Genomic DNA, 16,433 nt, shown 5'->3' with positions numbered 1-16,433 from the left:
TTTTTTTTGTTTTGAATAGAGCAAGTGTTATCCAGTATGTGGTCAACAGAAGGCTGCCCCTTCCTTTTTTTGTCTCGAATATAGTCATCATTTCTGCTTTGAAAGTGAAGAAGTATTTGAAAGATCCAAGCAAGTTTGCAGTTGTTGCTGCCCCAGTGTGGCATTGTATTTAAAACTCATTATAGTGCATTGATTCCTTGATTTGATTGTTGCATAAAGAGTTTGATGGGCTGATTGTAATCTTTTATGGAGAAAAGTTTTGTCGGTTGTATTGTCAAAATATAATGCTGGTCATATGTAAACTCTTATTTTTTATGTAATGGATTGTAATTGGTGCTTGTTGGTTGCACATTGATCATTTGCTAACATTTATAAAGGATATTGTTGTGCTGTGAGTGGGTATTACTTTTCTGCATTGAGTAGTAGTTGTGATCAGTTTTTAAGGTGTAAATCTGACATTGAAGAAAAAATGGCTAGAATCAGTGAGTATTAGAGTTCCTCAAAACTCTCATATTGTCTACTACTCATGATACATTAAAAATCAATAAATTTTCTCTCACAGACATTTAGTTCTGTCTACAAAATGCACAAGAGAAAATTGATTTTTTGCAGCTCGAATCTCAGCTACAACAAGAAGAATTAAAATAGAGGAATCATTATGAACCTGTTTCTATTTAGAAGATTGAAATAGACTCCCATAAAGCAACAGTTGTACATGCAGATGCAGAAACTCAGTATGCACTTCCCAAGCCCATCATCAGACATTGGGAAGAGCTTGTCTACAACAAGCACAGAATTGGTCTTGGATATGACAAGGACTTGTCCTTTCATATTCCAGACTATTCCAAGTCCATTCAGTTTCAGATGTTGGATTCCTTCATGACAGTTCACATTCATCTGTTCCAGATTCTACTCCTCTTCCACAACAACAACAACAAATTATGAAATGCCAACACTGTGACCGAGTTGGCCATCTGAAAGATCACTATTTTGATCTTCATCAATGTAAGCGCTGTCATAAAACCACCCATTCTTCATACAGATGTTTCAGAAACAAACGTCCTGCAAGAACAAAGATTCATCTTGGATGGATCGCTTCTTCGCAATGGGCATCAATAGCCAAGAAGATATTTCAGTCACATGTCAGAACTTGTTCTAGAGTATTGAACAGTCTTGCAGTTGAGTTTTCTCCATCATCTCACCTTGTATCTGAGGGGGGGGGGGAATGATGGTCATCTACAAGCTTCAAAGCCACATCAAGCGAGCCTGAGCCACAACCTGTCACACCAGATTCAGAGTTGTAGCCAGAAACAAAGATGCCCCTGAGCATGCCTTCACTTGGTAATCTGGGACACTTCCTCTAGCAGAAGACTTCAGCTTCTTGCCAGTTTCGGAAGAATTCTAGGAATAGAATTGGGGACACTTCCTCTAGCATAAGACACTAGCTTCTTGCTAGTTTTGGAAGAGTTCCAGGAATTGCATTAAGCATTCCAGAGTTGTTGGTCATCCTTAAACCATCACAGATTGAGACCTCCCTTTTCAGGTTGAAGTTATCCCTTTTATGCGGGGTGAGACCTCCCTTTCATGGTTGAAGGTTTCTCTCTTCAAAACAATAGGAGCACTTCCTCTAGCAGAAGACTTCAGCTTCTTGCCAATTTTGGAAGAGTTCCGAGAATTGCACTAAGTGTTTCAGTGTTGGTGGTCATCCTTAAACCACCGCCCTTTATACCAACATTTCAGAGAGCACATTCAGCCTAGTGCTGCCATGCAATTTTTGCACATTTTGTATTACAACTCTCTTCTTGGACTCATACATAACCCTTCAGATTAAGGGGGAGAATGTTGGACACCTAATCCTCAATGGATTAGTGTGGAAGCCAAATAGACAAAAGGAGTCCAAGAGACCTTGGGATATGGAACCCAACGGTCACAATATGTACTATAAATGTACATCACTTGTTAAATAAAAATGTATTCTCATGTTTTATCCTTCAGATTATGTTACTGCCCATGTGTGTTTAACAATTACGATAAACTAATATTGTTTATATTAACAAATATACACTTTAAATATATTATTTTAATATATATTTATGTGTTTTTCATTTTATTAATATATATAATTTTTTATAATTAAATTTATTAAAACATGTTTTTAATGATAATATATGGATAAAAACACTAAGATTCATGAAAATGGAAATAATAGAAAAAGGAAAAAAAATCATAAATTTAGATAAAAAAAAGAAATAAAACTAAAAACTAAAAATTAGTAACTATTAGAAATGAAAGTTACTAAGCAACCCATAATAAGACCTCAACCAATCATCTTACAGAGAATTAAATTTAAATAATAATAATAAATATCAAAAATTGAATTCCTAACATTATAGATAAACAACATAAATTTTTGATAAAAGAAAAACTAATATACAATCAAAACAAAACTAAATAAATAATACCATATATGCGACATGTATAATAATAATATTTACATTTTATATATACATATAACTTTAAACATGTAATATGATGCGATGATTTTTTCTATCTTAAAAAATATCATAAATGATTTCCCATTTTTAAAAATTTAAAATCTCCACAAAATAAAATGGCCATCAACTAATAACCTTTTGAAATAACAAACAAATATTTTAATTTAAAATAAAATAAATTAGTATTTAAAAATCATTTTAATTTGGTTACCCATGTTCTCCTTGAATAGGTAGGGAATAATAACTAATTTATTTTTCCCGCCATGATAGTGGAATTCCAACTCCCTAGAAAAAGACATTACATGACCAATGACTCTATCATTATTAAACAAAATAATGCCTTCAACTAGCCTCCTCGTTATTATTGAAACATCTCTCCGACCATCAAATCGCGTTTTGTTATAAGCATGGGGCTGTATTTGAATTTGAGGCCATTGATTTGTGAATATCACCACAACTTGGGTAATCCATGACATTGCGCAAACAAAAAAAGCATAGATAAACATGGTTAAAAAGAAAACAATAATAACAATATTTGTAGTTGAACTTTTTTCAATTAGACCAATGGTGAAGAAGCACAATTTTGTGACAGATGTTTTTGTAATAATTAGACAAAGATGTGGTGGTTGAGAAAGCGAGTTCTTATAACAAATCTTCTCAGCTCCTTCATATCTACCCACATAAATGAGTAGGGATTCTTCAAGCAAATCTATGTAATATAATAATAATTTTATATTTGATTTTTTTTTCATAAAATTTAGGTGATATATATTAACTTACCAGTCACACATATTGCGATGTTAATTTTTTTCATACCAAATTTTTTAGGGATGAGTCACTAAAGTGACTTGAAATGTCAAGTAAGTCATTATATAAAGTATAATTTTCTTAAAACCTTTGATGAATCCTAAGATCATGGTATTACTTTTTGGATTCATGAGCATTACAATAATGATACATGCTTTTGCTTTTGCCCTTTATAATCAACGATGGAGGGCACAATTTGTAAGTAGTTAGATTTATTATTCTTAGTTTTTGGATTATTGAATGCATTTTGACATAAAAATCAAAAGTCAACAAAAATCATAAAAAGCGAATGATCTTTTAAAGGAGGAAACAAACAACAATGATGTATGGTTAAAATTAAAGTGTATTTTTCTATTTATGGCAGAAATTAAAGAAGCCTTTTAATAGGAAAATAAAAAATAAATTTGATTGAACCAAGGCTAGTGAACAAAATGATTATGCCCACACAATGATTAAGGTGGAAATTCACAATCACACAAAGATTGGGTAACTTCCCATGCCTGCCATGGAGCTTGAATTTTGTGGATTAGGAATGGAAATTATTGATATATTTAAGTTTTCCCTATTCATATTGACATTGGAACATGATTCACAAAGATGTCATTGAAGCAAAAAAACGTAGCCTCTAACAGCCTAAAACAAGTGACCCGGGTCCAAATCCACACACTCTATCTCATCTTGGAAAGAAACTTTCACAGAGTTGGACAAACAATATTTAACAATTTGCATGGAACATTATATACAATGACAAATGATGTTTAGTATTTTGTAAAAAGCATTAAGAATTTGACGTGATGATTTTTCATCATCTCCTTGTCTTTAAAAAAAATCATTAAATTCGTAGAGATGTCATTAGAACCAAAGATACACTATGTTATGGCTTGAAACAAATAGTCTAGATCTCAATTTATACACCTTGTTTCCCACTAAAAAATTCCTTGTAAAGGGAAATAAATAATGAGCCTGTGACAAAGCATCAAATGTCACATAATGTCATATATAAGTCATTGGATCTAAACAATTAAATTTCATATAGAGTTGGTTGGAACTGAACTTAACTATTATTAAGAATGATGTACATATATATACGGCATAGAAACCATTGCATTCAACTTCCAAGGTTTCTTGGACTTGTAGTAATTGGTCACCATAACCCTAATGTATTAGGTGTCCAACATTCGCCCCCTTAATCTAAAGGGATGTATATGAGTCCAAGAAGAGTGTTAAAGGTAAAAAATGCATGACAACCAATGACTAAATGTGCTCTCTGAAATGGTGGTTTAAGGGACCAAAAACCAAATGGGGTATAAGGTACTTTAAGGAAGACCACAAACCAAATGAGTTGGGAGAACTCAAGGTCTCTACTGGTGGTGGTTTAAGGCTAATCACCAACTCTGGAACTAAAGCTCGAAGCAGTTCCTAAAACAATTCGAAATCTGGCTAGAAGTCGAAATCTTTTGCATTAAGTGGAAGTGCTCCCTAATAATCGTTTGAAGATGACCACAAATTGATGTCGGTTTGAAGATGACTGCAAAATAATGTAGCAGAAACCGAAGTCTTCTATAGGTAGTTATTGAAGGCATACCACCATCCACAAGCATGCTCATGGAGCATAAATTTGTCTCTGGTTACAACTCTGAATTTGGCTATCGCTAATTATGGTTCTAGGCTTTGGTTCAAATTGTGTCTCTAGCTCACTTGATAAATATTCGAAGCTAGTAATTGACCATCAATTCCCCCTTGTCAGATACAAGGTGAGAAGATAAAAAAATATTCACTGCAAGACTAGTCAATACTCGAGAACGAATGTTGTGGTATGACCAATATATCTTCTTTTTTGTTGAAGACCATTGCCAAGAAGTGATCCATCTAAGGTGAATCTTCATCCTTGGAGGTGTCTTGTTTCTAGAGCATTTGTTTGAATGATGAGTGTGTTTACCACAATGCTCACAAGGGTGAAGTTCAAAACATCAATCTTTCACATGGCCAACTCGATCACAATATTGACATCTGACAATCTGTTATGGTTGTGGAACAAGAGTAAGTGAAGATAAATCATTTTGAAGAAACCCGAGATTATGAAACTAGACGGGTTTGGAATAGTTCGAAATATGAAAGGACACATCCTTGTGATATCCAAGACCGATTTTTTTCCTATTGTTAACAATTTCTTCCTAAGGTCTTATGATGGGCTTGGGAAGTGAGGGTTGAACCTTTGCATCTTTATGCAAATGACGGGCTTGGGAAGTGCGAGCTAAATCTCTGCATCCTTATACAAATCTTCTCTTGAAATGATCTTACAAATATCATTAATGTTTTAACAATTGATGGGAATCAAACTTGAAAAGAGAGTTGTTTTGGAGAAGAACCTGTTCAGAATCATGTTTATTCTGATGTAGTTCATCTCGTTATATATGAGATTCGAGTTGCAGAAACTCGATCTTGTCTTTTGCATTTTGCAAACAGGTTCAAATTTTAAAGAGAATGTCATTGTTGATTTGGACAGTCCTATGAACAATAGGCATTAGAGTATTCAATAACTCTAATGCTCCCTCAAGTTTGACCAATTTCTTAAAATATAGAGAATACACTTGTAATCAACTTTGAAAAGGGTGTCAGTTTCAACTGAAAATGCACCCGTTTACAATGAAATTTAAAAAGTAAAAGATAGATGGTTATCGATACATTATTCAAAATGCTAAGAAAAGAGGAAGGGTAGATGTCATACGAGTCAAAATAATATGCAGGATGTTCTTTTCTAAACAAATTTATTAATGAGTGTATGAATATTCTAGGAAAGACCTTTTGAACCACCACACTTTCTGCTCTTGTTCCAATGAGAGAGAGGTTCAATTCGACCATGCATACATTGTATTCCAAATACTAGAATGATGTACATATAAATATAACATATAGACCATTGGATTCAACTTCCAAAGTTTCTTGGACTTGTAGTAATTGTTCACTATAACCCTAACAGATTAGATGTCCAACAAAGTCACAAATGCATAATTAGATGTAAAAATATCACATAAGATCATACATACATCATTTAAATTTCTTTAAATTCGATAACATATTAATATTTTATATGACATTTAATGATAAGTGATTATTATACCAGCCACACGCAGGATATATTGTATTTAGTTTTTGCTTTGACTAGCTATTAGTTTATTTTGATCAAAAAAATTTACAATTTTCTCCGTAGTTTAACCTTAGAAATTGAGTTTTATTATTTTTTAATAATATTTTAATATTTTGATAAATTCTTTCGGATTAATCACATCATGAGTTTTTGGTTGACATTCAAACCATCTAATGTGGTTCATCATCGGGACAAAGGTGAAAAAATGAAAAAATCAGTCAGTCAGAATGTTTAAATAGCAAGGATGCATCTGTTCCATAGTTAGTCGTTAGGAAATAGTTGTTATGAATTAGCGGTTAAAAAATTAGTTGAATAAATTTATTATTATTTTTTATGTTTTATTTTAATTTATTAATATTTTTAATTAAAATAATATTGAATTCAAAATTAGTTAGATTTATTTAATAATATAATAAGAATTGAATATTTGTAAATATATAATTAAAAATAAGTTTAATATGGTTATTATTAAAATTGAATAATATTTCACGATTATATTTAAATACTATTATATTAAAAGATTGGATAATATTTTAATAGAGAGGTCAAAGAGGATATAAATTGCAATATAAAAAAATAATCAATTATTAATTATTATATTTATTAAAAAAAATTACGAAAAGAGGGCAAGGATCTAACTTCTACTTAACTTCCAACTTAAGAGTAATAGCACATTTTTCAATTTCAATGGCTTCTCAAAGCTTCCTATGATGGAAGTGATCAATCTTGGGGATGACCCGGGAATCCTCGATGCACACATGGTGATTGGATTTCATTGCATGTTCCTCAAAAGCCGAGGATCTATGATGGAAGTGATCAATCTTGGTGATGACCCGGGAATCCTCTAAAGCCGAGGATCTATGATGGAAGTGATCAATCTTGGCGATGACCCGAGAATCCTCGATGCAGACATGGTGATTGGATTTCACTGCATGTTCCTGGAAAACTGAGGAACGAGAACTATTGTGCTTAATATCTGCTACATATTCTTGGATTCTCTGATTAATGGAGCGACCAGTTTCCCCAGTGTAGGAAATCCCACAAAAACATAAAATAGAATAAACCCCTTTATTTTAAAATATTTTAATATATTTATTTAAAATTTGATTAGTTCACTCCTATTTTACAATAATTACGTCTTTGATTGGTTATACCATTACATGTTGTATTGTCATGTCACCCTGTCACTGACTATTTCTATAGTATGCTGTGCAACCATGAGAATATAGAGCAGCAGCACTGAACATCATGGATTACACCTTTCAAAAACTTTAATATTTCCATTGACTTTGGCATGAGCACGTAACCTATTTTTAAAACCATGATCTATTTCCCCTTTGCTGAATTGGATGATGTGCTCAAAAGGTGCTACTCATATTTAATGGGTTGATCCTTCACAGAGATTCTACTAGTACTAAATAGATTTGATTATTGTTTTTTTAATCTCCTTGCCAGTTGTGTGTTAAGGACATCGTCCAATACAAAATCTCGTACGTGAAACGGAATCAAACTTTATTTATTAAAATATTTGAATCGAATTTAACATTAATTTTAATCTTTAATATCACATATAACATGTTTTCATTTTTCATGCTGTAAGAGAATAAAAAAATACAAATGACATATTGCATGATTAAATTAAGCAAGATGGTACAAATGACACATTGCATGATTAAATTAAGCAAGATGGTATAATTTGTATTCTTATTTATTAGTTTTTTTTTTTTTTTTTTTTTTCCGAAGGTGGCAAAACCTATCAAACTCAGGTGTCAAACCATCAGTGAGGACAACCATCTCTGGCTGCTATCCGCGAATGTCGATTTGACTCATCACCGTTAGCAAGGAAAACCATGCCACCTGTAATAACCCGCTGGTGGTCCGTAAGGGAGCAGGGTTTCACTCCTGCCAGATGCCTCTGGGTCTTGGGCCTTACGTCCGAGGAAGACGAGCTCTTAGCCAAGCAGAAACAGTTTTACGGTATTCTTATTTATTAGTTATTTTAGTTATAAAATTATAAAATTTAAATTAAATTATTTTTTGAATAGATTTAATCATTTTTCATCGTGTAAGAGAATCAAAAAATACAAATGACATATGTATGATGATGTAATTCATATTTTTATTTATTAATTATTTTAATTATAAAATTTAATTTAAAATAAAATATATTTAATTACAACAATTTATTAGAATTTCGGCCTGGAGTATGCCGTAAAAATGCTTCTGCTTGGCTAAGAGCTCGTCTTCCTCGGACGTAAGGAAACAGGTTAACGGCCCAAGATCCAGAGGCATCTGGCAGGAGTGAAAGCCTGCTCCCTTACGGACCACCAGCGGGTTATTACAGGTGGCGTGGTTTTCCTTGATAACAGTGATGAGTCAAACTGACATTCGCGGATAACAGCCAAAGATGACTGTCCTCACTGTTGATTTGACACCTGAGTTTGATAGGTTTTGCCACCTTCGGAAAAAAAAAAACAATTTATTAGAATTAGAAATTATTGAAATATTAAATCATTTTAATAAAATAATAATATTTAATATATATATTTTAATAATTATTGAAATTTTTTTCTTAATTTATTATAGATCACAGAAATCTGAATTCACAATTAAAAAAATGTTAGATAATTAGACAAAACCATTATTATTCTTCTAATTCAAATTCAAATCTTCACCATCACATAATAAACACCAATGCCTTAATGATTATTACTTAATTTAACTATATTTAAACTACTACAAATATTCTCCACTATATAACTTATTTATTATACTAATAAAACCTAACAAACTCATATTTAACTATTTACCCAAATTATTATTTTAAATTAAATAAAATAACAATGTTTATAATTTATATATACATATAGCAGTAATAATATCTAAACTTAAAAAATTATCCCATAATAAAATGGTCCCATCAACAAATACCCTTTTTGAAATAACTTACAATTATTTTAATTTAAAATAAAATAATGTAATATTTTAAAAAATCCATATTAGTAAAAAGTCAAATCTCCTATTATTACCCATATTCTCGAATAATAACTCAGAATATTTTTTCCCACCATGATTGTCGAATTCCAACTCCCTAGAAAAAACATTACGTGACAAATGACTTTGATTACTAAACAAAATGATGCCTTCAACTGATCCTCCTTATTATGGAAACATTTCTCCGACGATCTAATCATGTTTTGTCTGTACCTTCAAAACCAGGACAGAGAGCAAGTTAATGTTTCTGTCTTGAATATAGTAAATCTTCTTATATATGTTCAGTATGAGAGTAGTAGACACTAGAACTGACAGCAGGTTAATTTTTTTGTCTTGAATATAGCAAGTGTTATCCAGTATGTGGTCAACAGAAGGCTGCTCCTTTCTTTTCAATCTTCAATGAGAAGTGTAGTTTAGACGACTTTAATCCTCAGTGGACCATGGGATCTGACATTGGATGACGGGCGGGGCTGTGCCTGTCAATGTCGTCTAGTTCTGTTCACTCATTCATTCAGAAGATATTAAGAAGACTTGTCTAATTATCCTTTGTTAGCTTGTTACTGTGGTTGTCCTCCTGTAAGTTGATTACAGAGGAAGATGCAGCATCGCAATGGAAATCCTCAGCAGCAGCAATCAACAAAGGAGAGCAGCAATGTCATCGTTATTCAAGATGCGCAGACGATTCCTGCAAAACCCACCAATGAAACCAAGACTAGAGTTGCTACTTTGGACGTATTCCGAGGCCTCACCATTGCAGTACCTTTCTGTCTTCCACAAAAAATGAATTGAATACTTGAATTCTGTCCTTAGCTCTAATCAGCTCTAAGCTGATTCTGTTTTTAATGTTTGATTCAGTAGAGTAAATCCATGATTGTGAAGTAGAGCTTTCAGTATGTTTGTTTGTTTGTTCACATAAACAGTCATGATAGTATACAGTTGAATAGATATATATAGTGATTTTCAAACACTCGTGAGGCCATCACTTTCCTTTTTGTTACTCTGTGAAAGCATCAAAAGCCCAGACCTCGTTTTCCTGCTATGAATTTTTATTTCTGTTGAAAGCTGGTTTTATCTTCATGGCTAAAAAATCGTGGAATATACTACTACATAGTCTCTCTCTGGGATCAGGGTTAATTCAATTAAGTCCTAAAAATGATGATATGGAATTCTGTGCAGGTGATGATTTTGGTGGATGATGCAGGAGGAGAATGGCCGCAAATCAATCACTCACCTTGGAATGGGTGTACTCTAGCAGATTTTGTGATGCCTTTCTTTCTCTTCATTGTAGGAGTGGCAATTGCTCTCAGATTCAAGGTAGTCCAGCAATTGCTTTTATCCAGGCATCTCGGAAACACAGTAAATATATATTGCATCAATTTTCAGAAATAGTTTTTCACCCATATACCTATTACTTTAACAGGGTGTTCAATTTCATATAGTAAAGCGCTTTCCCATGATTGGAAAATGGCTTTTGTTTTTCTTTTACTTTTATTCAGGATAGCAGTTCTTTTCCTGTTTCTCTGGATTTTTTTTTGTTATTGACTTTCACTTTTCTGAACACATAATTTATCCAACCTAGAAACTCACTGTAATTGCCTGAAAATAGTGCCTTAAAACAGTACTTTCAAGAACTTATAGGAAAAATAAGCTAATCATAAATCATTCAGATCAAACCATGTTCACCTGCATCAACATTGTAGGATTCTTTCATTATGGCTATTTCTCACAAAATTATGTTAAGCTACAATCCTAATCTCTGCATAAGACTCTAGGAATCATTCCTTGATTCCTCTGTAATCCACTGCTGCACTCCCTGGAACACTATCATCATAAACTAAATGGCAGAGTCTTTGCAGAGAATCACTGAGATGGCGCCTGCAATTAAGAAGGTAATTGTGAGAACGTTGAAGCTTCTCTTCTGGGGAATCCTCTTGCAAGGTACTTATCAGAACATATTTACATGTATAAATATATCCAGCTTTCAATGACTCGCAGCTTATGTCCTTTACTTTTGGCAGGCGGTTATTCCCATGCACCAGATGATTTGTCATACGGAGTCAATATGAAGAGAATAAGATGGTGTGGCATTCTTCAGGTAACATTGAATTGAAGCTAGTCATAACAAAATTATAAATGGACGAATTGATCGGAATTATATGATTTAGAGTAGAGACTGCGACCATCTCACAGTCACCTGTATTTGTAATCTTGTAACTGCTAAGTGGTTCTTTGAATTTAGGACTAGTGGGCCAGCCTTCCAGAAACTAAACAGTGTCAGTCTATTGGGCTTTTATCACAGTGGGTAAACTGAAACTATGTGGTTATGGAGACTTTTTGGGCCACTGACAGGGGAATTTCCAATTCTTTTCTCCCCTGCCATGACCAGTAAGGCTGAGAGGTTAAATTGATCCTTCAGTGGGATAATCCAATGTCAAAATTGATCAGGGGAACTGGGGCATTATCACCTAGATTGATAAACTTTGATGATTTATTTAGTAGACTTATCTGAACAAACGTTGCTACAAGAAATAAAAGAGTATGCTTGGTATGAATCAGCGGATCGCTTTGTCCTACCTGGTGGTGTCACTAGTGGAGATAATAACAGCAAAGGCACGGCCTGCAAATCTACCTTCTAAGCGTTTTGCCATATTCAAGTTATATATTTGGCATTGGTAAGTACATCAAAATCCTTGTGTACAACTGCCTTTCTCCCACCTGCCAGCTTTTATGATGAATTTTATGTTTTCCTTTATCTTCAGCTCTTTCTCTGATTTGGGCATTTTCTCATCAGGCTTGTTGGACTATGTGTGTTCCTCATTTACTTTGCAATAACATACGGGCTCTACGTTCCAGATTGGCATTTTGTTGTGCACGATGAAGACAGTCCTGACGTTGGAAAGTCATTTACAGTAAGTGCCTTGTGCCCCTCAAAGAAATAGCATGACAAAAATCTTCTTTATGACACTGATTATTGCCTTTTCAACACTGCAAAATTAGTCATTACGCTCTGGTTTCAGAATATTTGTAAGAAAAGGAATTAGTTTTGTGCAATAGGCAAAGCAAGCTTAAATTTATGGCGTTAACAACTATGTGTTAGTCTCATTGGCCGAAGTGTAGTTTTGTCAAACTAGTCTAACTGTTAGGAATCTTGGAATTTTACAGAAAATCAGTTGGACTCCTGTCACAGTTATTAACAACCCTAATATAATATGCGTTGTTACAGGCCCCACCAACAATGAATCTGTGTTAGAGGGTTGTTACTATTCACACCTTAAAATTATATTCCTTAGTTTTAAAGAGGTAACAAGATCATTATTTATTTTCATCTGCAAACCAAATAAGGAACTAGTTATCAGGGTCTCTGCTCTTAATCAAAGGGAGGATGATCAAGTCTCCAAACTATGGAATAATCCAACCCCTCCTTATCCATGAGATACCTGGTGCAGGGTCCGAAGCTTTCTAATCTTTCTCACAACACATTCTGGTCTTAATACACAAAACCCCTCCCCTGTTCTAAGGACCAGTCAGTCATGCGGGTGTTTTATTACTCCTAGGGTCATGCGCAACAGCCAAAGGAGTTTGGGAACAAAACCTCCCTTAGGACTTGGTGCTCCCCTCCTGTAACCTTCTACACAGTTTCAAAGTTAGTACTCCCATTAACAATGGTCAGTGACAAAACAACAACCAGAATGGAAACAAAAATCCAAGTGAAAACTAGATTCATCTCCAACTCGAGAATCCATTGTATACCATGTTTGGTTTTTTAATAGATTTTATTGAGCCCAGTGGCTCATTTTACAGTTTAGAATGGCTCATTCTACGGTCTAGTCTAGTATGATGTGTAAGAGTGTATCCATCATTAAAGTTGAAAATTAGTTTATGTCGATCACAATAAAGAAAATTTAAAAATCTAAAAAAAATTAATTATATATAATCATAAAAAAAAATTATAAAAAAATTAAATTCCTCTAAACTCATATTAAATCGATATTTACATTAATAAAATGTCAGTGTAGAACCTGATAACACCCAACCAAGATGGAAAAGAATTAGTCATTTTATAAGTTGGTTTTCCAATAGATTCAACGCGAGTGTGGACCCTGATAACACCCCAGATGGAAGAAAATTAATCATTTTATGGGTTGGTATTCCAATAGGTTTTATGGAATGTTTCAGTCTTCTCATAGCATTTGGAATGTTTCAGTGTTCTCATAGCATTTGACTCCAGTATGGACCTGATGAGGTCAAGGTGGAAGAAAAGAAAATTAAACATTTTAGGACTGCTTCCACACAAGGAAAATTAAACATTTTAGGACTGCTTCCACACAAGGTAGTGGTCCCCGGACCCCCACTACATTCATCCGATGGCTTACCCGCATAACATGGTTTATCCGTTTACACGTTCCAGGTTACCTTCATCACATGACTCGCTTTTGAAGGCCCAAACTTACTATAGTTCGATCGATATGGACGGTGTTGTACGACACGTTTTGTATATTTTATTTTTATTTTTATTTTTTTAATATTTTAATGTGGTTAAAATAAAATAAAATATAAAATTAATAATTATGTTTATAATTAATAATTAAATTAATTTAGATTTATTTTAATTTTAGATTTACTTAATATTAAGAGGCATTAAATTTTTGAGATGTAAACCACTTTTAGAGTGAAAAGAGATTTGGTGCCTCTTAGCATTTAGTAAATCTGAAGTTAAGATGGATCCAAGTTTGTTTATTTATTTAGAGACGTGGTACCAAAGTTTAACTACTATTTTGTGTTTTTTTATTTTATTGGCATAAATATTATTTTTCATAATTTGAAATGTATTTTAAAATATATAAATGAATTTAGAACTTTGAAACATTCAATTTGTATAGATGTAATAATTCAAATATGCTATTCTAATATTTTTAATCAGAATTAAAATAAAACTCATCTAAAAATATACTCAAAAAAGTGCATAAATATAAAACATTTAAATTATCCCCTTTGTTTTTAGACATCTTTGTATCTTGCCATCCCCTCCCTTCATGCTAATGGACTACATATTTGAAGCCTCATTACTCATCTTTTAGGGATTGTTTTTTTTTTGTAATATCCGACTTTAATTTCTATTGATATTCAAAAAACAAAATTTACAATTGATGTGCGTTGTAGCATATTGTTGACTTTGTCAACCACAAAGTCCATGTCCACAGATAACCAAGAGTAACAGTTGTCCCAACTATCAACAAAACCATAAGTACAGGCCAGTATAAAAAACGACCATACTAAGCTGAACATTGACAAAACATACATACTACTAAAGTATAAGGCAGAGATAACAAAAAAGAGTTAGAAAACATAATAGCCCAACACAGAAACCGTATAATGGAAGAGCACCAAAAGAAGTCATTCATGAAGGATGATCACTGGATGATTTGGAGACGAATTTCCATTGACCATGTTCACTGGTGTGGCATCAATGACCGCTTCACCATTTTGAGGCGTCGAGGAAACAACATCCAAGTCTGAGTTGATGTAGCGCTCAATTTTGTTTAATCGAAACATGATGTCATCCATATCGTATTTAATATCCCTTATTATACACTTGAGGTCCTCCTAACCCACAAACAACTTGTCAACATGTTTGTCCCGCTACACCATATGAAGCAGAGATGTCGTTTGTATCTTTTAGGGATTGTTAACTGTTGAGGAGGTATTTATCTTTGAAAGGTCATACTTGAATCAAGTTTTAAATAAAAAAGATAACATCTATTTATTGAGAGATTGGTATATTCTTGGTTATTTTTAGAGCTTGATCTTAGTTAACTCATTATTTTATTATTGTTGATTTGTTTTTTATAGAATTGGTTAATATGAAAATATTTTTATATTATTTTCCACGAGAAGAATATATATATATATATATATAAGGGGACAATGAATACAACAACTCACTATGAGCTTTAATAGGGAGTTTGTTGATGAGGATATAAACCAAATATTTTATTATTTTCCTAGGAGAACTAATGAATCTAGGAAAACAATTAATTGTCTATTATTAAAGGAGTTGAGCTCAAACCTGGATAACAATGATGTATGATTGGGATATTGGAGATTGAGGAGCTAGTCCTCATATTTGTATAGTACATGCTTAGAGCCTAATGGAGAATTGGATGTACATTTTTATTTGATGCGAGACTTTGCTCTACACTTATATATTAAGTGTTGATTTTGTATTAGGAAAGCCTTATAGCATGTTATGATTGCCTTTATAATGACCCATGTACTATTTGGATAGAATAATGTGAGGATTTACCCTTCATTTGTATTGATTTTTTGTTAATATTTCATATAATAAATCAAATTTTTGCTAGATTGACACAATCACACATTCATGGCAAATGCTTAAGTATGATAGCTATATGCTCCCAATAATTTTTTGCTATAACAATCAGCAAGCTAATGTTGATTTGTTGCATACATAGTAGCCCTATTGCTTTACATTCTCATGCACTTTCACTCTTTTATCTATGCTTCCTTAATTCCATTTGCTTAAGGTGTGATTAGGTAGTTGGTCTTGAGGTTTCTATCTTCATATTCTTTTCCCACACCACTCATTTATTCCACTTTTATTATAACTATTTGTTTTTCTTTGGTTAACTATTCACAAAATCACCTTGAGCCACCACTTAATAGCCTTACCAACCCTAAATTTAGGGAAACCCCCATTGAATTGGAGAAGAGCCAACCAAAAGTGTGAAGAAGAGTTAAAATGGTGATAGTTGGTAGCCTTCCTGAGTGCACAAAACTATCTTGGTGATGCTCAAGACTTTACATCATATAGGGGTGCTAGATTTTGTTGTAACAACACCATGAGTGACCATCAAGGAAGAGGAGATATTGTTACGGTGGAACTTTATTTTATAGACATGATTGATTAGCCAAGGGACATAGCCATCACATTGATGTGCTTAGACTGCATTTTTTTCTCATGGGTAGAG

At 33.1% G+C, this 16,433-nt stretch overlaps 1 protein-coding gene across 3 annotated transcripts in view; it reads left to right on the top strand.

Moving 5' to 3' along the window:
• LOC149220433 (uncharacterized) overlaps positions 1 to 16,433 on the top strand; it is a 186,600-nt gene that overhangs the window by 142,446 nt on the left and 27,721 nt on the right. For 2 of the 3 annotated variants that reach the window (XM_089384788.1, XM_089384790.1), the window contains exons 2-6: positions 10,621 to 10,758; positions 11,301 to 11,382; positions 11,463 to 11,539; positions 12,001 to 12,116; positions 12,236 to 12,353. In XM_089384788.1, coding sequence (XP_089240914.1) covers positions 10,621 to 10,758; positions 11,301 to 11,382; positions 11,463 to 11,539; positions 12,001 to 12,116; positions 12,236 to 12,353 — 531 coding nt within the window. Of the gene's footprint in view, positions 1 to 9,732; positions 10,201 to 10,620; positions 10,759 to 11,300; positions 11,383 to 11,462; positions 11,540 to 12,000; positions 12,117 to 12,235; positions 12,354 to 16,433 lie in introns of those variants that run through there. The other variant, XM_089384789.1, reaches the window with a different exon arrangement.

This window comes from Pinus tabuliformis, chromosome Q (assembly GCF_031772625.1).
Source record: "Pinus tabuliformis cultivar Carrire ecotype Pingquan chromosome Q, CPIR1, whole genome shotgun sequence".
In the NCBI taxonomy this organism is placed as follows: Eukaryota; Viridiplantae; Streptophyta; class Pinopsida; order Pinales; family Pinaceae; genus Pinus; species Pinus tabuliformis.
This window is presented reverse-complemented; position numbering and strand designations above follow the sequence as displayed.